The 27,770-nt window shown below is 40.6% G+C and overlaps 2 protein-coding genes across 2 annotated transcripts; one reads left to right on the top strand and one right to left on the bottom strand.

Annotated features, from left to right (window-relative positions):
- The first annotated feature begins 353 nt into the window (after positions 1-353).
- On the top strand, positions 354-27,770 carry LOC125709270 (retinal-specific phospholipid-transporting ATPase ABCA4-like). Its single transcript, XM_048977552.1, has 9 exons — positions 354-419; positions 1,213-1,306; positions 1,398-1,539; positions 1,760-1,899; positions 6,549-6,676; positions 19,923-20,111; positions 22,053-22,142; positions 26,097-26,302; positions 27,630-27,770. Exons 1-9 carry the CDS (start codon positions 354-356, stop codon positions 27,691-27,693), a joined length of 1,119 nt encoding a protein of 372 aa, XP_048833509.1. The 3' UTR covers positions 27,694-27,770.
- Positions 13,820-15,773, bottom strand: LOC125709271 (uncharacterized). Its single transcript, XM_048977553.1, has 2 exons — positions 15,013-15,773; positions 13,820-13,962 (listed from the first exon to the last, which is right to left on the bottom strand). The coding sequence occupies exons 1-2, from the start codon at positions 15,652-15,654 to the stop codon at positions 13,924-13,926; spliced, it is 681 nt and encodes a 226-aa protein (XP_048833510.1). The 5' UTR covers positions 15,655-15,773; the 3' UTR covers positions 13,820-13,923.

Below are 27,770 nucleotides of genomic sequence, written 5' to 3'. Positions count from 1 at the left end.
ACAAGGGCACCCTCCCCCCTAAAATATGCTCAAGGGGTGGTGGGTAATAATCACCTGGCCCTGTGCTCAGAGCCCAAGGTTTGCTCTGTGTATTTCTCAAAGGAGTGCAACATGAAATAGAAAAAGGGAGAATTCCCGCATGATTGTGCAAATGGCAAATGAAGCACCATTTCAATGAGCTTTTCCCAGTTTCTTGTACCTTTTGTTTTTTTCCTCCCATAAAGATATCGATAATTAAATTACGCAGTGCCAGTACCAAAAACCCAAATTGGATTTAGTAACTGAACACTGTATATTTCTAATTATTGGCTTTCAAGGTTTGTGAACATCAGGGAGATTGTAGTGAATGAACCATGACTACTGATTCCCAGATTCAGCTCTTTCTTTGGAAGAACTGGACTCTCCACAATAGACAGAAGGTAATCCCTGCCATTCTCCTGTCCTTTCAGAAAAGAAGTATAGCACCCTAGTGGGTGGCATGTGGCTCCGTGGATTATGATGCTGTGTTTGTGATCACAGGGGCGCTGGTCCAAATCCCAGGGTCTGTCACATAATTTCAGTGCTCGGCCCTTAACCCCCCAATTGTTCCAAAGATGTGATGATTCTGTTTCTGTCACAAATATACATTGCTTTGGATCAATCTGTTTTCTGTAACCACTTGTCATATTCAGGGTCACAGGGGAAGGCAGGGAATAACCGAGAATGGTGCGGCAACCCATTGCAGGGCTCACTCACACATAATCCCCTTAGGATAAATGTGTTTGCTACATAAATGGAACATCAGTGCAATTCAACTTCTTTTTCTCAAAAACAGAAGTTTTCTTGTTAAAGGGGTCAGAGTGCACAAAAAAGTAAAACATTTAAGTGATGTGCTCAATGGGGAAGGAAATGTGCTGTGCATTGTGGTCACACAAAAATCACCTCTCGTCTAGTGTGACTGAATCATTTTGATTAAGAAGAAACTAAGTGTACTGGCCTCCTGAATTGCAGGAATTTTTAATCTTTAATTATTAATTGAAACATTCTAAAAGTATTTCAGTGGAGCTCCTTGCCAAGTTGATTTGGATCAAATACACACGACCAAAAATGCTCAGCTTGTGAAAGGCACTGCCAGCCCTGATGTTGTAATTACGGTTTGGATAGAAAAGTAATTACCGCTTCACAAAAGCCCACACCGTCCATTTTAAATTGCTCAACGTTTACTCCCTGCAGATTCGGCTTTTTGTTGAGATCATGTGGCCAGCTGTTTTATGCCTTGGACTGGTGTGGCTTCGGAAAGCCATTCCCCTGTACCAGCACCACCAGTGTAAGCTAACAGACTACACGCCGTACAGTTATCACTAGTCATTTGTGCCGGTTATTTGGTCTATTTAATTGTCCCCTAATCCTACCGCCAGGTCACTTTCCCAACAAGGCAATGCCGTCTGCTGGAATCTTCCCTTGGATCCAGGGGATTTTCTGCAACATCAACAATCCCTGTTTCTGGTACCCCACCCCAGGAGAATCCCCAGGCCTGTATTCTAACAACCAGAATTCCATGTGATTTAGCATTCTCTACTCTTAAACTGTGCTGGGGGCTTCAAATACTCACCCTTTCAATATTGTTTCCTACAGAATATTGCCGTGCTACAGTACATTGATGTTTGTTTGACTGTGTAATGCCCTTTCTGCTCTGATAGTGGAGCACACAGGAGATATGGTTCAGTGCCTTTTAGTGATTCCAGATGGGCTTCTCCTCACTTTGACCTCTGCTGCTCAGACTGGCCCACTTCTACGGGGACGTCCAAGAGCTTCTTCTCAGTGACCCGAACTTCCAGCAGATGGGAAGGCTGTGGAATGAGCTGACCATAATGAGCACCTTCATGCATACCCTGAGGAACAACCCCACCCAGATTTCAGGTGCCCCTGGCGATGTTGTTGTTTCAGGGTTCAATAAGAGTGATAACGTTCACTAATAAATTAAAGCGATCTTTGTGATTAAGGTTGTCTATTAGGTATCAGGAAATTATGTTACTCATCCATCCATCAGCCATCTTTCTATCCATTTTTTAATGGTTTATCCAGTACACAGTGAACAGGGAGCCTTTCCCATGCAGCTTAAATCACTAGGCAAGGAACATCCTGGACAGGATGTCAGTTAATGTGTTCATAGTGGGGTACCACCTCAATTTTACGACCACTATTGTTCCTAATTTGCATTAATGATATTGACACCAATACATACAGTAAACTGGTTAAATTTGCAGACGACACCAAGGTGGGTACTGTAGCAGATACTGATCTAGCGGCGGAGAGGCTACAACTGGATCTGGATTTAATTAGCAACTGGGCTGATACCTGGCAGATGAAATTTAACATATATAAATAGAAGGTAACCCATGCAGGGCACAGAAATATAAACTACAGATATTTTATTCCACTGAAATAAAGGTAGCTGTAGCTGATTACAAGAAAGATCTCGGTGTGTATGTTGATGCTTCCATGTCCCACTCTCGCCAGTGTGGGGAAGCAATAAAAAAGGCCAATAGAATGTTGGGTTACATCTCTATGTTTGTGGAGTTCAAGATAAGGGAGGTGATGCTACGATTATATATTTCTTTGGTAAGACCCCACCTAGAATATCGTGTGCAGGTTTAGTTACCTTACCTTAAAAAGGACATTGCTGCCTTGAAAAGGGTGCAACTTAGGGCTGCAAGAATGATTCCTGGTCTTAGAGGAATGTCTTATGAGGAGAGGTTAGCTGAGCTGAATATGTATAGCCATGAGCAAAGGAGACTAAGGGGGGAGATGATCCAGGTATATAAGATTCTAACAGGTCTGGATGCTGTCCAGGCAAATGGCTACTTTAATATTAGTTTAAATACTGGAACTCCTGGTCATAAGTGGAAATTAACGGGGGAACATTTTAAAACGAATTTGAGGAAGCACTTCTTTACACAGCGTGTATAGTATGGAATACTCAAAACTTTTCTTTTTCAGAAATACCTGACGTAGAACTTCTATATTCTTTCTCGACTCTTATTCTGGTGTGTGTTTAAAAAAAAATAAATAAATAAAAATTTCTGCACTACTCAATGGAATAGTCTTCCTGCTAACGTAGCGCAAGCTAAAACCCTGGGTTCCTTTAAATCAGAGCAACTCTGATTTAACAACTCTGAGATCTTAGTTAAGTTCTCCCCAAACGAGCTTGATGGGCTGAATGGCCTCCTCTCATTTGTAAATTCATGTTATGATGTAACCATGTAGGGGCGGCATGGTGGTGCAGTGGTTAGCATTGTTGCCTCACACCTTTGGGACCCGGGTTCAAGTCTCCGCCTGGGTCACATGTGTGTGGAGTTTGCATGTTCTCCCCATGTCATCGTGGGGTTTCCTCCAGGTACTCCGGTTTCCCCCCACAGTCCAAAAACATGCTGAGGCTAATTGGAGTTGCTAAATTCCCCATAGATGTGCATGTGTGAGTGAATGGTGTGTGAGTGTGCCCTGCGATGGGCTGGCCCCCCATCCTGGGTTGTTCCCTGCCTCGTGCCCATTGCTTCCGGGATAGGCTCTGGACCCCCCGCGACCCAGTAGGGTAAGTGGGTTGGAAAGTGGATGGATGTAACCATGTATTTCTTGACTGTGGGAGCATACCTGCTCAAACACAGGGAGAACATACACACTCAACACGACTTATTTGATTGTCATATTTAGCGCTGCAACGATTCATCGAATAACTCGATTACAAAAAATCCTCGATGCAAATTCTTTGCTTCGATGCTTCGTGTAATGCTTAGTGACCACCGTGTTTCATTCGGAGGATTATCACTGTCAAACAGTGTGCTTATGCTGCATTACATGTAGCAGGTTTTATTTGATGGCGCAATGACATGAGGAAGACAGGGAAAATAGAGAGGGAATTCAAAGAAAAAGACATAAAATGTCTAAAGTTTGGGACCATTTCAAACAAAAGAAAAGCAAAAATACTGTATGGTGTTTCCATTGAAAAACCGAATTAGCTTACTACAATAGCACAACGTCAATGATTCAACATCTGAACTGAAAGCACCCAGTCTATGCATCCAGTCCACAGAGCGGAACCAGTACCTGGTAAGCGCGAGCGCTTCACTCACATTCGCGGCTAAAATAGACCTGCGATAGAAACGTATGTATGGGCATATGTATGAATAAAAAAAAGATTTAGCCTAAGCAGCCCCTATTTTTTCCTCAATAAAAACACTGATAACAGAACAGCAGTGAAAATGATGCTGTCGCAGTTTAATATGGAGCTGGAGCCTGTCTATACACTAAGAGCAAAGAGACGGTTCCGTTACAGAGATGGTGAAATCAGGTGGAGTGAAGGAAAACAGCAGCAGTGCTTGTAAACGGTACTAAACCTTTACTGGTAAAGAGCCGGCGAGAGTCCGTAATCAAACCAGCTGTTCAACAAGCTGAAAAGTGAAGAAAAGTGATGTTCTCAGTTGCTCCCATCTACCGCTGTTTGTCTTCCACAGCAGCAAAGCTACAGTAAAGCTATACAAGTTCAAATAGAAGCTGTTTGTATGCAGATAAACTGTTAGCTTAGTTTGACACAATATTTAAATTTGGCAACTTGCAGCAGGTTTACAGCAGCCGTCACACTTTGTCGCAGTGATACCTGCAGCATGCAGGGCTGAGTCTAAAGGGGAGCATGGGGTGTACTCAACTAGATCTATTGCAAGGCTTTAATAATATTATTCTGCTGATTTAGATTAATATGAATAATATTACATAATTATAATAATGTTATAACAGCCCCAAAAGCCTTGGGCCAGTGAAACTCTGAGACACTGAATTATCCAACCGCCACATGCTCCTTTAAAGGCTTACACACACACACACACACACACACTCATTCTCTAACACACTTAAACACAGACTCTCACTCACCTTCACTTACACACACGAACATGAGCACAGCATTCTTACCTCATTCAGGAGATACAATCCTGTCAAAACTTTTTTTTATGACTCCTATAAATGTACAAGAACACAGAGAGTAAAAGCCATTTTAATTTATGCCTTAGTTTAAGATATATGTATACTTTTTTTCAGTAATTTTATTTGACATCATTTTATTTTTGCATTTAAGAAAGTGTTTTCTTTTAAAAAGCAAAACAAATATGTACATAAATGCACTAAAAGGGTTTAGTTCTTTTGTCAGTTGTATGGAGTTCAGTCATTAAAAATGTTCCTAAAACGGAACCTATGAGTTATTCATTTTAAGAATAGGTATGTTTGCTCTTTAATAAGACAAAAGTATTTCTTATCCGATTACTCGATTAATTGATGGAATAATCAATAGAATACTCGATTACCAAAATATTCGATAGCTGCAGCCCTAGTCATATTATTTTCAGCTATATCCGTGTATTTATTATGCAGCATTGCTTGGGAAACAGATCCTATGACACCCTGATACACTAAGTAAATTTAAATTAGTCCCAAAATACAGGCTCCAGAATAAGTGTGCATGGTAATACCGCAATATGTAGCATTTGCGAGGGTCACTCTGGTCCCGATGGGGAACTGACCATGACCAGGACTACATCTTGACCATGTGGGTGGGACACTGAGTGAGGGATTTCCCCTTACAGGCTTCGGGGAGAAGAGGCAGGGTTAGGGCAAAACAGCGGAGAAGCGTCAATGTAAAACTGTTTGTTTCAGCGAGAAAAAATAAAGAAATCTTAAAATTTGGCAGGTGTGTTGGGGGACAAACTGTAATGCAGCACAGTCAGGGTCACAGCTATTGAGGACAAAACAGAATAAAACAAATAGCTTAAAGACCCCAGACCCCGGCAAACAATATGTACTGGAAACAAGCAGATAAAAAAAAAAACGTATGTCCATGCCTTTATGGATTTGTGTCTCTTTAGATGTTGCTAGATGTTACGGCTTCACTTTTTAAGGTATTGAACTGGTAGCTGAGACAAAGTCAGATATCTGTGAAGGTTACGATTCTGTGAAGGTCACAACTCTGAAGGTCGCATCTTTTGTCGCTGGTAAATTCATTGGCCTTGGGATCCTAATTACACACAAGTGAGAGATCAACAACAGTGAAGGCAAACTTCAGATAGAGAGAAATCGGTTAACAAAATATGAATCGGAGCTTTCAGCATGTAGCTCCTCCACATCACAGCACAGTCACCCTACGGATCATTCCATTGGATGGAGACACCAGCCTCAATGCCTCACATGTCGTTGTCATTTGTCCTGATTTGAACTCCTTAGGTCAATGTTTCTCTATCCAGTCCTTGGGGACCCCAGACAGTGCAGATTTCTGCTCCCTCCAAATCCCAACATGCCTATACCATGCTGTTTGGTTCTGGGAGGGAGCAAAAATGTAAACTATTTGGCGGCCCATGAACACTGGATTGAGAAGCACTGCTTTTGATAGAAATGCAAGTTTCACTTCAGAATGTCATTAGACATTTGTTGGTATTTACCCTTGTGTTTCGGGAACTCTACAAGTATTAGACCAGCTATATGTTGCAGGGCTCTCCTGATCTGATGATTTTCATCTTTCCCCCCAGGTTGTGGACTGAAGATTAAAGACGTCCTGAAGGATAATGAAACACTCAGCTCCTTCATGCTGTGGGAGGTGTTCTTGCCAGATTTTGTCATTCATCAGCTAGTAAATGCCCAAGTGCGACTCAAGCAGGTAGGCCTCACTCCTCATGCCAGACCCTTATTTCCCCCTTTATGGTCTTTTTGTCATAAGTATCTGCATCTCACCATTTCATAGACTTCAATTATACAGCACCTGTAAAAAAGGTTGTCAGTACCAAAGGCTGGCTGGCGTGAGATTTTCAGTTTGAAGCAAGTCTGCACATCATTTATATTTATACTTTATTACTTTGTGAATAGTCTGTAGGGATTGCAAACTACCCAAAGCTTTTGATGTAGGTAATTTTAGGTTTACAGTGGAATAATATACATTTGCTGTAAGATTTCATGTGTGACTGTGAGATTCTGAAAGCGTGAGTTTCCAACTCTTCAAGTCTGGACATTCCTACTACAATTCATTTGTTCTTCAACAATATAATGATCCTAAGCACACCTTGAGGTTATGTAGTATTATCTTATGAACAAGGAAAATGATGGAGTGATATGACAGATGACCAGGCTCCTACAATCCCCAACCTAAACCCTTTAGAGATGGTTTTGGATGATCTTTAGATCTGCCCAGAACTCGTGGAAACTCCTTCAGGACTGTGAAAGCATTCCAGGTGGCTACATCTGGAAGCTGGTTGAAAGAATTGAAAAGAATTTGAAAGCAAAAAGGGGCTATTTTAAGAGTCTAATATTTTGTGATGTTGAACATTTCTCTTGACCATTGCAATATTTGCTATATTGCTTCATTGCCTCACAGCCTTGTACTGTATGGAGAGTAACAGCTAAAATGGAGTCAAATGCATTAAAAGAAGGTGTGTACAAACTTCTGTTCATCCATCTCCCAAATGGTTGGTGGGGTTATGGGAAAATCTGGATCTTTAATAATGTACAGATTTGATAATCTCCTGAATAAATAGTGATCTGGTAATATTATGCATTCTCTACATATTTCTGCTGTTCTCAGGATTTTTGCTCACTTACCTATCTTCCAAGTGTTCTTCTGGCTCCCTTTGATAGCTCAGCGGGTAGAGCAGAGGACTGTAGGGAAATGCAGATGGACATCCTTAGGTCACTGGTTTGATTCTAGCTTGAAGGAGCATAAATTTTCCCCTGTGGAAATTCAAGTTATTTATCTGTATACTTTTTGATAATTTTGCTGATGTCCTTGGTTTCTATTGGTTCAATAGCTTACTTTTACATTACCGTGTTGTCATTACATAAAACTTTATTGATTTTACTATTATCCTTTAACAGTCCTGCTTCATTTAGCCTTAGACTCATTTAATTTTGGTATTGTTTTTTTTTTTTTTTTTTAATTTTTATCTTAAAGAATGTTCTGGAAGTTAGCTACCCCACAGAGGACAGCTTTGATCCATAGCTACATCTGGCCCTCTGCTGTAGAATAATATGCAGGATGTGAAAGCATATGCAACCCACTGGCCAAAAGACAAAGACTAAAAAAAAATCTACGGACTGACACTTCAATGGTTTTCAATCAGCTTTCATATGCAAATTTTATCCCAAAAATGCAAACCTTTCACTGACTTGGCCTTTCTCAAGACTTGTCAATTCACCCCGTAGCTGTTTGAAGGGAGTACACACTGGCTGGGTCCTCACTTAGCAACTAATCTGATGAAATCTTCCAGCCATCTTTGTGATCAGGGCACCTCAGGTTTTGGCCAGGTTGGCACTGGGCCCAAGCACACAAAAACACAATGTAGAAATTTGTGGACTTCTGCACGCACGCAAACTGGAGCACGTGCGCTAAGCACGCTCACAAGGCCCAGACGCATGCAAAATTCTAGAGAGTGGACAAATGGGCGTTGAAGTCAGATGTAAGATCCCAAGGAAAAGGAACATGTGGGACAATTAATTCCCAGCAGGTGCCCAGGAATGTGTGTGGTATCAGCAGGACCCTGAGGTGCCGCTGGCCAGCCCCAGCGCTGTCCTCCATTTAATTATTGTACTTCTACGCTGGAGATTGGACATGAGCCAGACCTTAGGACCCAACCAGTTCTCAGGCCTGATTTCTGTTCCTGGGGCTAGAGGAGGCAGCGACTCTGACGTGACTGGCATTCCCGAAGTTCTTGTGAGGGCAGATGCGTGTAATTCCTACTGGGCGTCCGGCACAATGGCTTGTGAGATATGGTCACGGAGAAATGTGATCTTAAGGTACAACAACAAGGCTCTGGAGTTTTTGTTGACACAGTGCGGTTTTGTTTTTATTCACATCGCTGGGAGAGATGGAAATGCCAGAGAAAATAAACAGTATGAGTCAGCATGCTAAACCTTATACTGAAAAAAATGATATGCTTCAGTAAAAATGCATCCGTACACCAATAATATTTTAGTAGGAAAAAACGATTTGCACCCTTGTTAACAGTATTATGTGTGTCTTCTCTTAGCACTGATTGCACTAATAAGTCCTTTTGTAAAGCAGTCAGATTTTTCTGTGGTTTGTAGTGTTTGTTCTCACCACCAACTGGATTCACTTTAGAATGTGATTTTCAATCCCGACATTTGACGACTTCTTGGTTGATTTTAGGATGTGTTTAAGATCATACTTACTGTGGAAGTGGATGTCCTGTTTTTGGCAAAGTCTAAGCCCAGCCAGAGCAAACAAGAATTTTGGATAAGAACTGTCATTTGTTCAATGCCATAGAATTGGAAATGGACAGTATGGACACGTCCTTACCAATACTGTGGAAATACTGTGTGTGTTTATGGGTCAGGGGGTTCAGGGCTGATTTTGCCCCTAACAATATTGAAACCAGACCTATGCTCTTGCATTTGTGATACCATCTATCTTAGTGACTTGTGGATGTCAGACCACACTATAAATATTAAGCCACATGTCATATTGGGAAATAAGTTCTTTAGAAATTTTAAATCAGATTATCGAGTTTCCATCCTTTCTCTTATTTCCCTCAGGGGATATTTTCTTCATGATTGTTGTCAGGGTCGGTGCCTGTCTGGCCCCATCCCTTTTGTTTCCTTCCTGTTTTGCCAGTAGGTGTCGATGGTCATCCTGTTTCCTTTATCTTGTAGCCCTTAGTCTTTAGTGTGTTTCCCTGCTCCCGGGGCTGCCTCATAGCTCTCTGGGTTGAGCGTGTGGTTCTGTGGCTTTACCCCTCTAGTCATGATTTTGAGGCCAGCTTCACCTATTGTGTATTTTATATTAGTTTATTCCTTGTGTTTTGTGGTTTTTTATTTTTTTGTCTTTGCTTTTTGCCCTTGTTTTTGGCCTACCCTGTCCTTGCCTGGTTCAAATCTGTTCTGCTTATACTTTTGTCCCTAGTCTTTTCCTAGTGTTGTGAGCCTGTGCGTTTAGTAATGTTCCTTAGTTTCCTGTGCTTGTTAATTGTATGTATTCCACTTGTTTCTTGTTGTCCTGTGCCTTACTGATTGGTTAATTGAGTCAGGGGTTTCACCTGTCCAACACAATGTCCTGTTCATGGTGTATTTAAGTGCCTGCTTTTGTTCTGTTCCTTCTTTTGTTCTGTCACTGTTTCTTAATGTTGCTCTGTGTGTGTTAGTGATATTCTTTATTATTCCATGTTAGTTAGTTGCAGTGCTCCTGTGTTTAGCCATGTCCTTAATGTTATGGTTCCCTTGGTTATGGAACATCTGATTGTTTGGTCCCGCCTCCTCTAGCTGCTTGGACCCACCTTCTGTATAATCGGATTGGTTATCTCTCTGAACCAATCATTGTATTAACACCTTTCCTGTAGAGCTCAGTAATCTTTTATGTGTGGGTAGTTATTTTTTTTCCAACAATATGTTTATTTGTCTTTTTTTTTTTTACATACAACAGAACATCCTCTCAGACACAAAATACAATTATACCATATATAACCTCAATAATGCCCTTTGACACAAGATATCAGGTATCAACCAGCTCATATCGAGCTGTTCCGTGAATGAGTAATGTTTCCTAACCATCTTCCTCCTCTTGATCTTCAGTTAAGTCTGTGCCTTCTGCAAAAAACATGAAAAGCCTCCAAATACTTTCAAACAAGTCCTTTTTTCTTTTTAACAAGTATGTAATGCGTTCCAATGGAAGAGTAGCCAACATCTGTTTAACCCATTGTCCAATACTTGGTCGTTTTTTACATTTCCAATGCAGTGCAATCAACATTTTAGCTTGTAATAAACAAATATCAATAAACAACTTCTCATTTTTTGCATATATTGTGTGCTTGGGGTATAAACCTAAAATTATAAAGGAAGGTTCCAAAGGAAGGTCTTTAGAAATAATAGACTTCACCGTTTCCTTTATTTCACCCCAAAATGTTTTAATTTCTCTACATTCCCAAACACAGTGAAACAGTGTACCCTTTTCGTCCCCACACTTTGTACATATGTCTGGGATATTCGGATTGTATTGGTTTAGTCTAACAGGGGTGACATAAACACGCATAAGCCACTTGTACTGTAACAATCTCAACCGAGAGTTTATAGTTTGCTTATATGCCTTACGGCAAACCACTTGCCACTCATCTAGTGACAAATTTATTTTCAGATCTTTCTTCCAAGCTTCTAATTTCAAGGTTGAATTATCTGGGGAGTGTGATAACAATAATTTATAAAATTGTGAGATTGCTCCTCTTTTAAGGCTACTTTCACTTATCATTTCTTCTAATTTAGATTTGGGTGGTTTCAATAGGTTTTTTTGTTTTGTTCCTATATAACTTCTAAGTTGGAGATACTTGAAAAAATATTTTCTTTGAATGTTATATTTGTGTCTAAGCATGTCAAATGACATCATGTTATCAGAGCCAGTGGGATATAGATCTTGAATTTTCTCCAATCCATTTAAAGCCCATTGTTTAAACACTGCATCGGCTCTCCCCGGGGGGAAGTTCTGATTTCCCCAAATTGGGGTTAGCCGTGATAAAATAACTGGTTCTTTAATGTGCCTTTTAACATTATACCACACTTTAACCATGTTTTTAACTATTGGGTTTTTAGTTTTCTTCATCAAATTAACTTCTGTATCAGAAAGAAGGTACAAAGGTAATGGAGGGCTCAAGATGTCACTTTCCATTTCTGTCCACTGGGGAGGGTCCTTTTTACAAAAATAGCACCCTATAGATCTGAGCTGAGCTGCCCAATAGTACCATTCTATGTTTGGGCACATCAAGCCTCCTTCATCGTAGGGTAAATGGAGTAGTGACAGTCTTATTTTAGCACGTTTGTTTGACCATATAAAATCAAGAAGCAGTTTCTTAAATGCTTTAAACCAATCAGCAGGGGGTGGCAAGGGAATATTCTGAAAAACATACAACAATTTTGGAAGTATATTCATTTTGTAAATATTAATTCGACCTATAAGGGACATGGGGAGAAGACTCCATCTATTGACACTATCTTTAATTTCGTTATTTATCGATTCGTAATTATGTTGAACAATTAAATCTAAATTTGGAAGGATAAGTATTCCTAAGTAAGTAAATTTAGAAACTGATTTGAATTGTGAAACGGCTACTGGTGGATTTTCTCTCTCTCCTTTATCTAGCAATAAGATTGATGATTTTAATCTGTTAATTACATATCCTGAAATATGACCAAACCCATCAATTAGTTTTAACAAAGCTGGGATTGATGAATTTAGTCGTGAAAGAAATAAAATGATATCATCTGCATACAGCGACAACTTGTGTTCTACCTGACCAACCATGATTCCGGTTATGTGTGAATGTGACCGTACAGCTATAGCCAAGGGCTCCATTGCAAGTAAAGAGCAACGGGGATAACGGACATCCCTGTCGACAACCACATTTAACTAAAATTGGTTTAGACACGTTCTTATTTGTTAGAATCTCTGCAGTTGGGTGTAAATATAATAGTTGTATCCACTTTCGAAATTTTGGTCCCAATCCAAATCGTTTTAACACGTCAAAAAGATAGGCCCATTCTATCCTATCAAACGTTTTTTCAGCATCCAGGGATAGGAGGGCCGTATCCTTAGTGTTATCTAATGCTTGAATAACATTAAGAACCCTCCTAACATTGTATAGACCTTGCCGACCTGACACAAAGCCATTTTGATCCCTATGTATAATCAATGGAAGGGTTTCCTGTAAACGAGTTGCTAGTAATTTGTTGATTATCTTAAGATCTGAATTAAGCAGGCTTATTGGCCTCATATTCTCACATTTATCCCTATCCACATTTTTCTAGGCTTAGGCAATAGAATAATTAATGCATTTGCCATTGAGTTAGGGAGGACCCCAACTATAAAAGCCTCCTGTAACATTTCCAATATTGGCCTTACCAACTTTCCTTTAAATTTTTTATAAAAGTCGAATGGAAACCCATCAGGTCCAGCTTTTTTTCCTGTGCTCATGTTGTCAATTACTTTGATTATTTCATCTTCTCTAATGTCTGAGTCTAATTGTAGGCCAAGTTCTTCTGTTATAGTTGGTATGTTTAATTTGTCTAAAAATAGTTTTCTTGTGTTTAGGTCTGTATGGTCTTGAGAATCATAAAGTTTTTCATAATAATTTCTAAATTCATTATTTATCTCTATTGAATCCACAACTGTCTCCCCATTTGTATTTATTATTGTTGTTATGTCTTTTTGTGCTTCCAGTTTTTTTATTTGCCATGCTAAAATCTTACCAGGCTTTTCTCCCTGTTCATAAAAAGACTGATTTAACCTAAGTATGTTAGAGGCTGCCCTGTCCGCTGTAGCTTTATTATATTGTGCTTTTAACAGCAACAGCTCCTTTTCTACATATGAATTTTTATCTCTAAACATTTGTTCCTCTAAATATTTTATTTTTTCTTCCAACTGTTGTCTTTTCTTACGCTGTTCTTTAGATTTTGAAGAGGTATAGGAAATGATATAACCCCTTATACAAGCCTTAAAGGCATCCCACTTGATACTGGCTGTGGTCTGTGTTGTGTTTAAACAAAAATATTCATCAATTTTATTCCCTACATATCCTATGAAAGATTCATCTTTGAGCCATTTTTGATGTAAACACCACCTAGGAGGGTCTATCAATAAATCTTTGAGTATATTTTATGTTACATGAAGCATGGTCTGAAATTGTTATACTATCATAGAAACTATCTCCCATATTAGGCAACAAATCTGCCGAAATCAGAAAGTAATCTATGCGGGAGTATGTGTTAAATGTTTTAGAGTGACAAGAGTATTAATATCGGTAGGATTTTGATGTCGCCAAATATCTACCATCCGTAATTCCTTCATAAAATTCTGGATGATTTCTCTGCTTTTATGATGAGTCTGGTCAGTTCCAGTAGATCGGTCTAGGATTGGATTCAAAACACAGTTCCAATCTCCACCAATAATAGTTTTACCTGAGAGAGAAGAAATGGTTAGAAATAAATTTGTAAAGAATCGATCATCATCTATATTCGTTCCATATACATTCACTAAATTGAAATTTTCATGTAAAATTGATCCCTGAATAATCAAATATCTTCCAAATCTATCTTTTATAATATTTGTAACATGCAAAGGCACCGATTTATGAATCAGTGTAATTACTCCTTGGGCTCTTAATGTAAATGATGATGCATACAACGATCCCTGCCACCTCCTGCTAATTCTGATATTTTCCTCCTCAAGAGTGTGGGTTTCCTGCAGGAAGACTATTTTAGAGCCCAGATCTTTTATTTTGTTCATAACCTGCTTAATCTTTTTAGGTGTACCCAAGCCTCTGCAATTCCAGGAAGTATATTTAATTTCAAATTTTTGTGTCATCTAAATAACATACAATAGTTTTATTTTTGCTCTAAATATATATGTCCGAGAGTTAACACACATTAGAACATTAGAACTAAAAGCTACAAACATTACAAACATCACAACAACAAAACCCCCCAACCCAGCTAGCTGGGTGAAACCCTGAAGTACCCTACTTCCAACCGCGAACATCGTTAGATTCCTAGAATCTGAACTTTTGTCCCAACATTCACCTGCGACTGTATTCAAGTAATCCATCCTTTTTGAACAGTAATTGCATTTGCAACTTCAGTTATGCCTTATCAAAATACCTACACTGTGTAATTGGCATTGGCAGTACCTATTAACATAAGTCATTCTGCTTCTACCATTTCCATTTGGATCTTCTGGGCAAAGAGTTTGGCCTCCGTTGGGGAAGTGAACTTGTGGACTTTCTCCTTATATGTCAGCACCAACGTGGATGGGGAAAGAATGCCATGCCTCACTCCTAGTTTACGTAGTTGATCGCGAACAACATCGAACTGCTTGCGCTGTCTGTGCACCTCCGTAGCGACATCAGCAAACAACTTCACACGCTGGTTCTTGTAAAAGATATTCTTCTTTGATTTGGCAGTTCTTAGTACGATTTCTTTCTGCTTGTAGTTAAGAAATCTCATAATTACCGTTCTCGGTGAGGTATTGGTGTCTCTCTTTGGTCCGATGCGGTGGGCCCTTTCCAGGACTAAAGGGTGACGCATTGGGTTTAGCTCCAGCGCGTCTGGCAACCAACTCTCCAAAAAACCGCACACGTCAAATCCCTCAGAATTTTCAGGGAGACCCACCAGCCTCAGATTATTCAAACGCGATCTATTTTCCATATCGACCACTTTGTTCTCAAGGTGTTTGTTTCTTGTCTGTAAGCTCTCGACCACCGCTTTCAAGTCAACCTGCTCGTCTTCAACGTTAGACAGACGCACCTCTACCCCAGCCATCCGCTCTGTACATTCAGTCACCTCCTTTCTTGTTTCTTCTATAGCTTTAAGTACCCCGTCAAATCTTCCGGTGAACTCACTTTTCAAATTGCGTATTTCTCCCAATATTTCATCTTTAGCCATATTTAGGAGCTGTTGGTCTTTGCTGGGTAAAATCGGCGCCTCATTATTCACTTCACCCTCGTTAGCTTCTGTGATAGCGGCATCAGCGTCCTTCGTAGCGTTAGCATCCCTGCTAGTTGGTTGCTCTGTGCCATGCGCTCCAAAGTTTGTTAATTTGGATTGTGTTGTTGATTTAGGCTTTCCTCTACTGCCTCTTCCAATACCAGACATTTTTGCCTCAATTCCACAGTTTCGAAGAGTTTTTTTTTTTTTTTTTTTTTTTTTGGTTCAAGTATAAGGATTAAACAGGATTGTTGTAGAGAGCAGGCTCGAACGTGACCGTCTAGCTTGCGGCCATACCGGAACGACTCGTGTGGGTAGTTATTACTATATTTGTGACTGATGTAAGGCACCTTAGATCCATTCATGCATTAATCGTCCAAGTAGCCTGGGTTGCAGGAGACCCGGAGACAATCTCATGCAAAGGGCGGTCTGGATGGAATGACACACCTTCTCAGTTAAGACAATTTTTTAATGGAAGGCTCTTACCCAACAGGCATACGCATGTGTAATCCGGTGTTCGATTCTTTTTTTAATTTTATTCTGCGGAGTATGAATAGAACATGGTTGTTTTACATTCCTGTATCCGTTTACTTTAATTGGGTTCTGTTATGTCCGCCAATCGGGAAAAGGGGCGGGAGCAAGAGACTGGCGGGAACGAGAGACTCTGGCGGGAAAAAAGGAAGACTGGCGGGGAAGGAGAAGCGGACAAGACTGCTCGTCTTGTGAGCGACTGTTTCAAGCCGTGGAGCGGTGAGAAATGCCAGCGTACCCGGTCAAGAGAGAGAAGCCGGCTGGAGCGGGAGTCGCAGGACTGCTCGTCTTGCGAGGGGCTCGCCACAAGCTGCGGACAACGGAGAATCACCAGCACAGCGCTTCGGAGAGGGAGAGTAAATTCGCCCTACGGGAGGGAAAGACCGTGGGATGAAGGAAAGATATTTGGAGCACGCCTGGAATTGGGTGGACTGGTAGGCGTATTATTTTTTATTTATTTTGTTTTTGCTCTTCAGAGTGAAGCGTCCATTCTTTTCGTTTGTAGTCACTACGGACGCAAGCATCAACCAGGCCTGCCACGGTCCTTTGCTTTAATTTTCTTCATATTTAAGTGTTTGATGGACTACCGGACTGAGGGTTATTGTATATTTGTTGTTCTTTTTGAATATGTTTGAATGTATTATGTTTGGTGTCATTTAGTAAATGTTTTAAAGTTAACTGCGTCATTGTGTATTGCGGAGAAGATTGCACCGAACATAGCCTATGCTAGTTTGGCACAGGCCCTGATTGCAGCGCATTAGAAAGGGAGAGGACGAACGAAACCAGGGCCCCCCGGTTAGTGTTAATACAGTGTACGACCCCATAGAGGGCGCTACATAAATTGGAGGCACCGCTGGGATATGCGTTGCATTTATTAAAATTAACTCATAGTTAGGTGTGATCTTCTTCAGTTTTAGAAAATTGCCAGGCGTTTGTCAAATGGAGTCCCAGTTATATTTAACGTTTCAGGGCGAGCTTGTTCGTTGGTGTCTGGGGGAAGGTCTTGAGGCTAACCATGCCTTCTTAGTGGTTGGAGTAGACGAGGAAGTTACCGGTCGGCAAATTGAGGAAGTACTTCAAGGCGTTCAGGGTTGCGGACGCATGAGAGTGAGAGGTAAGACGTACAGTAAAGAGGCCGTTTGCCTGATAGTCCTGTACGAATGCTCGGAGGAGATGGAACTCTCGACTGCCCCCAGGGAAGTTAAATATGTTGATGGAGCCCAAGTGTGGAAAATTATAGTGGCTAACCTGGCTCCTATGGTTCCAAGTGGGTTCACAGAAAAATTGAAGGACCTTCTGCAGTCCCTTCTTGACTGAAGGGAAAACGGTGGCTGATTTACGGAGCTATTGTGCTGCCAGTAGTTCTAAAAGGGACAGTGAGGAGTCACTTTTTGAAGTAATGGGAGAGTTGTTAAAACAGGTTTATAAGGGTCAGTCTGAGGGTCAGGGTTACCGCCGCCCCAGGGTTTTTTCAGGCATTACTCCCACTCCTGCAGGGGAGGAACCCTTAGAGTATTGGCTTGAGCAGGCAACTTTGATGGTAGAGGAGAGTGATTGTCCTGATAGAGAAAAGAGGCGTAGAATACTGGAAAGTTTGAGGGCCCCTGCTTTAGAGATTATCAGGGTTCTGAGATTCAGTAAACCTGAAGCCAAGCCCGAAGAATACCTGAAAGCTATAAACAGTGCTTTTGGGTCACCAGAATCTGGCGAGGATTTGTATTTTGCGTTCCGTTTTATGCAACAAAAATCTGGTGAGAAATTATCAGATTATTTTAGGAGACTGGAACCTTTCCTGGCAAAAGTGGTAAAGAAAGGAGGAATATTGGTAAGGGATATGGATAGGGTAAGGGTAGAGCAGTTACTCAGAGGAGCAGTGGGTGCTGATTTGCTGTAATTACAATTGTGCCTCAAAGAGAGGAGGAATAACCCCCCTGCTTTTATTGACTTACCGAGATTCGGGAAGAGGAAGAGTATGAAAAGTCACGGCAGCGAGTAAGTGTTAGGGTTCGTAATGTTGGAGCTCAAGAGGATTCTGTTGTGTCAAGATTTGAGATGCAGGAGTTAAAGGCTGATCTAAAGGCCTTGAAGGCTAAAGTAATAGCAATGAGCAGCAATCCTAATGCTACTAGGGATGCTATGGAGACACAAATTTTACCTTTGGAACCATTATCTGTGGATAAGGACAGGTCAGATGTTGTTGCACTGCAGAAGAGAGTTAGTAGGCTTAAACAGAAGGTAAGGACATTAGAAGAGGTCAGGGGACGATCGGTTTTGGCTAGTGCTGTCAAACCGATTTCAAGCGAAGGCAGTTCACCATCTTCTTACAAGACATATGGCATGAGAGAGGCTGACCGTTTCTGTTACCGTTGTGGAGGAAACGGGCATATAGCTAGGAAGTGCACGTATCCAGAAAATAAGGAAGTGATTAAACTGATAGCTTCACTGCGTAGAGCCAGGGAGAAACATAGTAATAGTGACTGAGAATCTGGGAACGAGGCATTGCATTGTTCTGTAAAAAAACAAGCCATACAGTTCAAGTCAGTAAATTCTGTGCCGAAAGGTTTACTAGGGCCCATATCTACAGTGCAGCTTAGGATCAATGGTCACCCATGTACAGCACTGTTGGATAGTGGGTCACAGGTAACTATTATCTTTGAGAAGTGGTATGCACAGTACTTGTCTAATGTCCCCATCCACCCTGTATCTGGTTTAGCCATATGGGGCCTTAGTGAAGCCAGTTATCCATACAAAGGCTATGTGGTGGTGGAGGTTCAGTTCCCAAAAGAGTTTACAGGTGCTCCTGAGACATTGTCTGTTCTGGCACTGATTTGCCCGGGCCCAATTACCCCAGATCAGACTCCAGTAATCTTAGGGACTAACGCCAATTTGTTTGAGGCTCACTTCTTTGTGTCAGGGAGCACAGGGTGCAGAGTTGACGCGTGTTTTGAGGGCCACCGGTACCTGAGGGACTGAGGGTTCTTGTATGTTTGTTGTTTTTGAATATTTTTGAATGTATTATGTTTGGTGTTGATTAGTGTCATTTAGTAAATGTTTTAAAGTTAACTGCGTCATTGTGTATTACGGAGAAGATTGCACTGAACATAGAGCCCATAGATGCATATGCTAGTTTAGCACAGGCCCTGATTGGATCGTAGCGCATTAGAAAGGGAGAGGACAAACGAAACCTGGGCCCCCCGGTTAGTGTTAATACAGTGTACAACCCCATAGAGGGCTGACGGGGGCGCTACACATGCAAGAGAGAACAATGACAGAGACAAAACTCTGGTGATTTTTTTTTTTATAATAAGCCTTATGGTGTAACTTAATATTTTGTTATTTACATGAAGTTCAACGCTTAAGGGAAATTATGCGCTGTTTATTTCTGAAAAGGCAGAACACTAGGGAACGAGATTTTTTCCCACATTTGTGCTTTGTGTTTCAGTGAAACATTATGCAATAAAGCAAGATTTAACACAAGGATTTTATTTTTGTATTAGGTTTTTTTTCACAGTACACACAGACACATGCATAACAAAATCTTGACAAAACCATCTGAGGCTGCATGTGACGCTGTGCTCTTTCCATTTTGTTGCTTTCGCTTGGGAATGTTGTTTCAAATCTGTCAAATCATTTTCTGACATTTTCTGAAAGCTGGATCCTTTATGAAATATTTTCCATTCCAAACCCTGAAATGCCTGTTCTGTTTGAGGAGGCCGGGGTGCAGGACATATGGTATCTGAAGGTTGGAAATCCATTGTCGCTGCCGGTGAAATTTGTCTGTAGGGCTGTGTTTTTAACTAAGCATGCCTGTTTACCTCGTATGTATTGGGGCAAAATGATGTGATTGTTGTGCAGAGTTGGTAGGTCTGATTGATGTCATTTCCTGTGTGCTCCTTGCTACCTAGTTTGCGAGTGGAGTGCCAGACCTAAGGTTGAAGGATTTAGCCTGCTGTCAAGTCCTCCTGGAACGTTACATCCCCAGCCCCAGTCTGTGCGGAGTGTGTGAAGCCGTGTGCACCCTGAGCCAGCAGAAGCTGCATGCCATTGAGGACAGCATGTACGACAACATTGACTTCTTCAAGCTCTTCCACTTGGTCAGTCCTCTCAAGCTTAATTCTTAAGGGTGATGATTCTTCTTGCTCTCATCAGGCCCCATGTCTGATTTAGCATCAGAAGGGGGCTAAAACAGTCATCAGTTCTGCCGGATGGAGTGAGAACTCAGTCTTTAACACTTGGCAGCTATTACTTTCATGCTGACTGCGAAGCCAGTTTCCTAACTCTGGCGTATAGAAGAGGATGTTTGACTAAATGTGAGCAGTGGGGATGCTTTTGAATCCCAGCCCTCACAACCATGACGGTAAGAGCAGTTCTTAGCTACAGGGCTTACATTTTAACAGAATAAACATGGATGCTTTAGTGGGACATTGGGTGATTTGGGGTCTTTCACCCATGTTTTTTATATTGAGGACGGGCGGGGAAGTGATGCAAGGTTTCAGTTACCAAAGCTACCGATCTGTAGAGCAGGCACGGTCGATAATAAAATGTGGTTTACTGGGATATTTTTTTCATGTAAGGACATATTGTCATCTAAAAATGGATTTGTTCTCCCGGTTCTCCCTGTTTTGTGGGTGAAGTCATGAGGTTTGAAATTCTGTCAGTGTCATGAAAAATTGTAATATTAAAAATAAAATCAAGGAATAAGTTCATAGGCAAATGGTGGTTTATCCCATGCAAAGCTAACAGGAAAGAGAATATGTTTGCATTCCCTGATACTAAATGGACAGTACGACGTTGTGCTTGTGTGTGGAGAGGACATGTTTAATTTTGGTTTAATTGAAATTCGCTGCTAACAAGAGTGGTCGTTACGGTCATTTCTGTTGAGGCGGTGGGGAGGGTAGTGGTGTGATTAGCTGACCTGCTGAACAGCAAAATAAGTCAACGTCCAATCAGGCTGGAGAGATTGCCTTTTCCGCCCCATACAGATAAGCAGTTTTACTCCACCCCCATAGTCAAGGCCCATGTTTTTCTGCATGGGTCTTTCCTGTTGTAAACAGCTGTGGGGGACAGTTTCAATCACAGCCCCTGCATGGGAATTTGCGTTTTCAGTACTGCTGCCTCTTGATCTGAAGTGATAAGGGAGGGCGAATGTAAGAGGAAGGATGTGGATTTTTGGAGTTCTCTTTATCGCAGAATGTTTCCTGATTTTTTTATTTTTTTTAAATAGTATATATTTTTGTTTATTTTTCTCTGGTGGAAGACTAGCTATTATTTGGAATAAATGCAGGTTTTTTTTATTAAGGAAGATGCTGTGATTAATTTCCAGCTATTTAAAATCTAAAATGCATCTTAAGTCTAATGAAGTATACAGTGCACAGAAAGCCTTAGGAGATGGTATCACAGTTTTCTGAGTTTAAAAAGTTAATTTACAAGCAGTCTCATTGGGTGACTTTTAATTAGTAACACCTTTACAATACAGTAACAAGAAACACCAGACATTAGTGTTTAGTATCCCTTTGGGAGCCAGTGACTACAATTAAAGCATGTAAGTCGCTCTGGCTAAGGGCGTCTGCCAAATGCTGTAAATGTAAAATTTGCTTGTCAATAGACTTTTGTCATGAAACTAATATGTTTGCAAAATTGTTACATAATTAAGCAAGCGCCGCAAGGCCACATATTAATTCATTTCTCTTTTAAATAAGACAGTTATTATTATACTATGTATTAAATATAGCATGTAAATCCTAGTGAGGTGGTGAGACATGCTGCATTTATACTGCATAGTCATGGTCTAAAGATGCCATGAGCTGCCTATGCATGGGTATCAAAGGCTAAGGAGCCCCCCCCCACCTCTCCACACCTGCCTCCAATATTTAAAGCAAACAGGAATTGCCCCAATATAGTATTTCTCCCAGTAGTGTACACCTACCTGTAAGTGTTATATTGTATGATTGCATTAAAACAATAGACATTTGGCTTATTCAGGCTTATCCTGCAGTTAATGTGTCTACTTACCCATAAACTCTTTCCCTACTCAGCTTCCCAGGGTGCTTGACCGCCACACTGCTGGCCCCGATCTGCGATTGTGGGGCAAAGTGCTCTTGGGCACCTCCAAGAAGTTGCACCAGGTAATGTTACTCTTCAAAAAAGCTTCAACACCTTGATATTGGAGTGCTAGATAGTGGATAACGTCAGGGTGTTGAGTTACACATATGAGTAGCACTCAACATCAGCCCTGTTTAATTGTTGAACTTTTGCTTGTGGCTGTTCAGTTGAGATAGAAGGTATTGAATGTGACATCATCCAGGGTAAGCTGTCGTGAGCTTACAGATGAAAAGGGGAAGTAGGTGACCCCATTGTCGTTGACCCAATTGTAATACTGTGAGTGCATTCTGGATTGAAAGAAGCGATTATCAGGTATCTTTTCACAAATTTTCTACCAAAATTGATCTTTGACTGAAATTCTATTATGTTAATCCCTTTAAAAATGCTTGAAATGCAGTCCGCTTTCACACAATTTAAAAGGTATCAAGAGAGACGCTAAAATGTCTATTGTGCTGTCCTGTCGTAGGTATTTTTTGAGACTGTGTGGTCCATTTCTGTCTTATGGGCTCATCTACTGCTGCACGGTCTACCGTGAGTGCTGCATGGAAGCACTGCATATCCTTCTTAACGACAGGTCTAATAAAACCTACATACTTATTTCTCACATATATATGGGACGAGGAGGAACTGACCAACAGTTGTCCTTGAACCCATCCATTATTTACTTATAATACTTATGATGTATAATCATGTGCCTTGCAATAGGTTGGTGGACCATGCTCGGTTATTCCTTGCCTTGTGCCCATTGTCTCAGGATAGGTTCTGGACCTCCATGACCCAATACTTTTTCTATACCAGGACAAATGGTATAGAAAATGAATGAATGAATAATCCTGGCTTTCCTTACCTAGATGTTCAAATTGTTTATTACCAACTGCTATTAAGTCTGTCTATGATAATCATCTAATCTACAGTGTCTTACATCTTTACTGAATTTTTAAGTTATTTGGGCCAACTATGCCAAGAAGGGAGGTATATAAAGTGTGCTAATGTTTATAGAATCTTTTAGACATTGCATTCATAGAAAATGTTACTATTTGAACAAGTCATCATAATTGCAGTTTAATAATAGTTAAAAGTAAAGCACATCTGTAACTGTTTCTGTTTAATTGTATTTACAGTGACATTCCCTCGAACATTGCTTTGCCTTCTGCTTTGTGCTTTGCAGGATTGACTTCTAGTTACTATATTTTGATTAGGAGAAATCATCAGAAAATGTATGGATGAACTATGACTTTTTGCACAGGATAGAAGTGGAAAGATCAGGAAATGTCTTTTTATCTTGCACTATTGCCAAAAGGATTTTAGCTTGACCTTTCTGAATTAGTGGTGAAATGTCACCCTAGTCCCATTGTGGTTTCTTCTAAAAAAAGCGATCAAGTAGTTGATCAAGTAGAAGATGCAAGAGAAAGTTCTGGAGGTGGAGCCTGTAGTAATATTGCGTTAGTACAGCTATTGTGTAATTACTGTAAGTTAACGGAGGAAAACATTATAGCCATGCTGTAACTAATTAAATCACATAAGGTTAGTGGATTTATATTATCCTTCTACTTTCCCCTTGAGTAATAAGTTGTGGGAATGTAACATTTTTAAAGGATCCCAATTTCGTTGGGAGAGGAATAACATTTTCTGTGACGCTGAGAAGGCCGGGTAAGCGTGCGTGTCTGTGTATGTCTGCCAGGCAAATGCTACGTTTGAGCAGCGGCAGAGACTCCAAGATTTGGGAAAAGCCTGGGAGGAAGTGGCCCCCCAGCTCTGGGCCTTCTTTCACAACAGCATGCACGTGAACATGGTCTGGGTGCGGCTATTTATCACATAATTCTCTTACCCCTTTGCTCTGTACGTGTGTTTGTATGGATGACCTGACCAGTGATGTGTCTGTGTTTAATGATTGACTGTCGGGTGTCAGGTGGCTCATAGGTTGACGGGGAACAACGGGGTGAGTATTTCTATACAGGTTGCACTTTGGGTCCCACATCCCTTTTATGTAACTTGAGGTACTGGCATCCCATCCTGGTTCTACTCTTGCTTTGTGCTTTATGCTGCCTGGAATAGGCTCCTGGTGACCGTCTGACCCAGAATAAGTGGTTGATGGATGGAGAAATGGACGGACAGACGGATGGATAATTTGTTGTACAGTTTGCACGCATATCCTCATATATGTGCCCTTGCGAGGTAAAGTGGGCTATCCCACAAAAACAGTCTTGAGAAAATGAGCTCCAAAGTAAATTTTTTCAAAAAATCAGTGTGCCTATACCCTACAATTGATATATATCATAGGTAGCACAGATCTCGGTATATTTAAGATAGATAGACCCTCAATAAATACTGCACACTAAACTCATTTTTGACTGACATGTGGAATAGCCCACTTTACCTCTCAAGGGCACATATTATCTCCACATTATCTGTTAATATTTGTCAGGCTTTATTTAGGATCATGTATTATTTTACTATTGTAGGCTGTATTGCTTTATTGTTATAATTGTGAAACTTTCTGGGCCTCTTTCAGGATATCTTGAAGCCCATGATATCGGATTTTATTGATATGAATGTAGAAAGTATGGGGTTTTCCTCGAGACACATGCTTAACGTCCTGTTTACTGGACCACCTGCCGATCATTTGTATGATATGCCGAATTTTGACTGTCTTACTGATCAAGCCATCCTGCTACTCAAGGAGTACGGAGAGGTCATTCCTTGTTATAAGCATCAAGAAATTAAATCTGCCAAATGTTATTGAAATCTGTAAAAAAACTAAAGAGTGAAGATCTATTTTTTCTGAACTCTGCTTTCAATTTGTCCTTATGCATTTTGTTTTTTGTTCACTTTCATAAAATAAATAAAAAATAAAGCTAATACTGTAGTTTTCAGAATATTTTCACTCATTATTCAGAATATTTTTCATTGCTTATAAGTACTTCAAGTAGAACATATTTGAAACAATTATGTTATTATAGTGCTGGATGTTTTTAATATTTTCTTCTAGTATATGACTCACATAGGCTCTGATTCACAGAACTTTACTCATGATATTTATAACCAGGAAAAGTGCAAATAAGTGCAAACAGCCAAGAAACCTCTGTGTGGGCACTGCTTTAACTATTGTGCCATTAAATTGCTTTTCAGAATCCCAAATCTCTGCTTGTTTTAGGGTGAAACAAACTTAACAAATATCAAACAAATTAAAAAAAATGTCTACTCCCCACAGGATTCTTTTGAGATGATTAAAAGGTTGCCGAAAAAGAACTCGGTACATTTTCTTTGAGTTGAATTGCATCACATTAGGGTATTTTGAGTAGACAGAGCTCTGTCACCTGCTCAATTCGTCTTTTTAGCCTCCTGGTTCTGAGGCCAAGGTCTGAAAATGCACGGGGCATGTAAATGGGGAAACATTGTAAAGCACGAGTAGGATCTGCTCCTCATTTAGCCTTTGTCCCCGGTCGGGCTAAACAGCACTTCAGTGTGACAGATAAGCCCATCTGATTGAGCCAAATTAGGCACAGCTGTCAGTCTGCACCAGCTCCACAGTTTAGGCTTCAGACAGTATGGCCTGTCAGTCTGTGTCCATAGAGATCGTTTTTCCGGGAGTTGCCTCAAAATGTAGATCACATATGCAAATACATGTCTATCGTCGCATTCACCCAAGTGATGCCCATTCTTGTTTATCTATTATATGCTTTGCTTTTCGTGTCGCGTGTTTTATCGGATGTTGGAATGACACGTCAGCTTTCAGGCCTGGTCTTGGGCCTTTTTGGGCTGTATTGTACAGTATTTTGAATGGGGTTGTTAGATACGCTTTGCCTGTAATAGGGGGCCACTGCTGAGGTGTCAGGGAGCATGAATCTGAGGTTTGAGGACCGCCACTCTTTAGCAGAAGAACCTTTCTTGATGTGTGGTGTTGGGTCCCATTCCTCACACATCCCAGGTTAGAAAATGTGACACCCCCCCCCCCCCCCCACATGCTTTTTTTCAAGTGCTTGGACCTGAACAAGTTTGTCGGCCTCTCTGTTGAGGGTCAGATGACGGTCAAAACCCTGGACCTGCAGGGAGAGAACAAGCTCTGGGCTGGACTTGTCTTCCTGGACATGACCCCTTGGACTTCTGAGTTGCCAGCTCACATCAAGTTTAAGATCCACATGGACATCGACTCTGTGGAGAGGACCAATGAAATCAATAACAGGTGTGTCCTTTATGCGTTTGTATTTACTGCTTTTCTTAAAGAGAATGACAAGGTAGCTTTCCTTGTGTTTATTGCTGAAGGATTTATAGTCAGTGCTTTTCTCGTTACCCTGCTTCCTGGAGTACAACTGTCAAATTTTTTTTGTGTTTCAATGCTTTAGATTCCCATATCAGATGGATTTATCCTCAAAGCCCCACATTCTCCTCCATCTCCACAATTATTATCCATCATGACATCTTTGAAATAGGAGACCTGTGGAATCATCAAGCAGCCTTTGATGGATGCATCTGTGTGTCATCCTCAGCACTGCTTAAGCTAATGAGATACATTTTTGGCTGAAAACTGGTCAAGGAACACATTAATTCATTACAAATTTATTGGCAGAATAAGAACAATCAATAATTACTTCACAGTAAGCAGTGTTGTGTTCTATTCTATTTTTAAACTTCTTGCATCAGCTCTAGAAGTAACAAGACACTTCTTATTAGGTGTACCTCTGTATACTCATCACCATGAAGTTGAATTGAATTGAATCGAATTAAAGACTACAAAAATAAGATACAAGGCTATATTTATACACTGTATTCTAGTGATGGCCAAATGAACCTTCATGAACCATTTGCTGTATTTTCTGGCCCCACAAGATGATGCTCACTGTTCAGAAAAGGGCTCAAAGCATGACACAAAGCAAACCAAGAGCGCCATCTAGTGGGGTCAAAAAATGCAAGCAACCATACAGTCAAAAGGAACACTCCCATCCACAATTCCCTTCCTTACGACTATCTCTCTGCTGTTGTACTCCCAGTTAGTTCATTAGTATTGGTGCATCTCCATAATTATATACTACTTTTCACTTTATTGGTAGCACAATGGCACAGTAGGTAGCATTGCAGCTGTACATACCCAGGGTTTGTGATTTGAATTGTGTCTCTGTGTGTGCAGAGTTTGCATGTTTCTGTAGGGTTCCTCTAGGTACCATAGTTTCATATAGCATGTCCAAAAATATGTAGCCATGATTAAATTGCTCATAGTATGGGTATGTATGACTTGTAATGCATCACCATTAGTGATGGCCAAATGAAGCTTCATGAACCACTTGCTGTATTATCTGACACCACTAGTTTTTGCTCTCTATTTTTAAAAAGTGCTGAATTCAAGCTTCAAAATAAACTAAGACTGCCTTCTAGTGAGGTCAAAAATACATACAATGGCTTATGAAGCTTCATTTGCCCGTGACTAATTACCATCCAATGCAGGGTGTCCCATCTCGTGTCCTGTGCTCTCTGCAACTTTATTCATTATGGTATTTTTTTCCTGAATGTTTTAGAGAATTCAACCCACTGGTGACGTACTGCTTGATTTCACAAGCAAAAATATTTCAGATTACCTAGTTAAGACCTACCCTACTCTCATCAGGACCAGGTATTTTTATTATCCAATGCTTTTTAATTGATTTTTTTCACATTTT

Source organism: Brienomyrus brachyistius, chromosome 15, assembly GCF_023856365.1.
Source record: "Brienomyrus brachyistius isolate T26 chromosome 15, BBRACH_0.4, whole genome shotgun sequence".
In the NCBI taxonomy this organism is placed as follows: Eukaryota; Metazoa; Chordata; class Actinopteri; order Osteoglossiformes; family Mormyridae; genus Brienomyrus; species Brienomyrus brachyistius.
The sequence above is the reverse complement of the archived record's forward strand: the minus strand, read 5'-3'. Positions and strand labels throughout refer to the sequence as shown.

Excerpts from the sequence above, each read along its gene's own strand:
- LOC125709271 (XM_048977553.1), bottom strand. The coding sequence starts at position 15,654 with ATGTCTGGTATTGGAAGAGGCAGTAGAGGAAAGCCTAAATCAACAACA. Across the intron at positions 13,963-15,012 it reads CCAATACCTCACCGAGAACG|GTAAAACTATTATTGGTGGA; the intron begins GTAATTATGAGA and ends CTTCTCTCTCAG.
- LOC125709270 (XM_048977552.1), top strand. The coding sequence starts at position 354 with ATGACTACTGATTCCCAGATTCAGCTCTTTCTTTGGAAGAACTGGACT. Across the intron at positions 20,112-22,052 it reads TCTTCAAGCTCTTCCACTTG|CTTCCCAGGGTGCTTGACCG; the intron begins GTCAGTCCTCTC and ends TTCCCTACTCAG. Across the intron at positions 22,143-26,096 it reads CCTCCAAGAAGTTGCACCAG|TGCTTGGACCTGAACAAGTT; the intron begins GTAATGTTACTC and ends CTTTTTTTCAAG.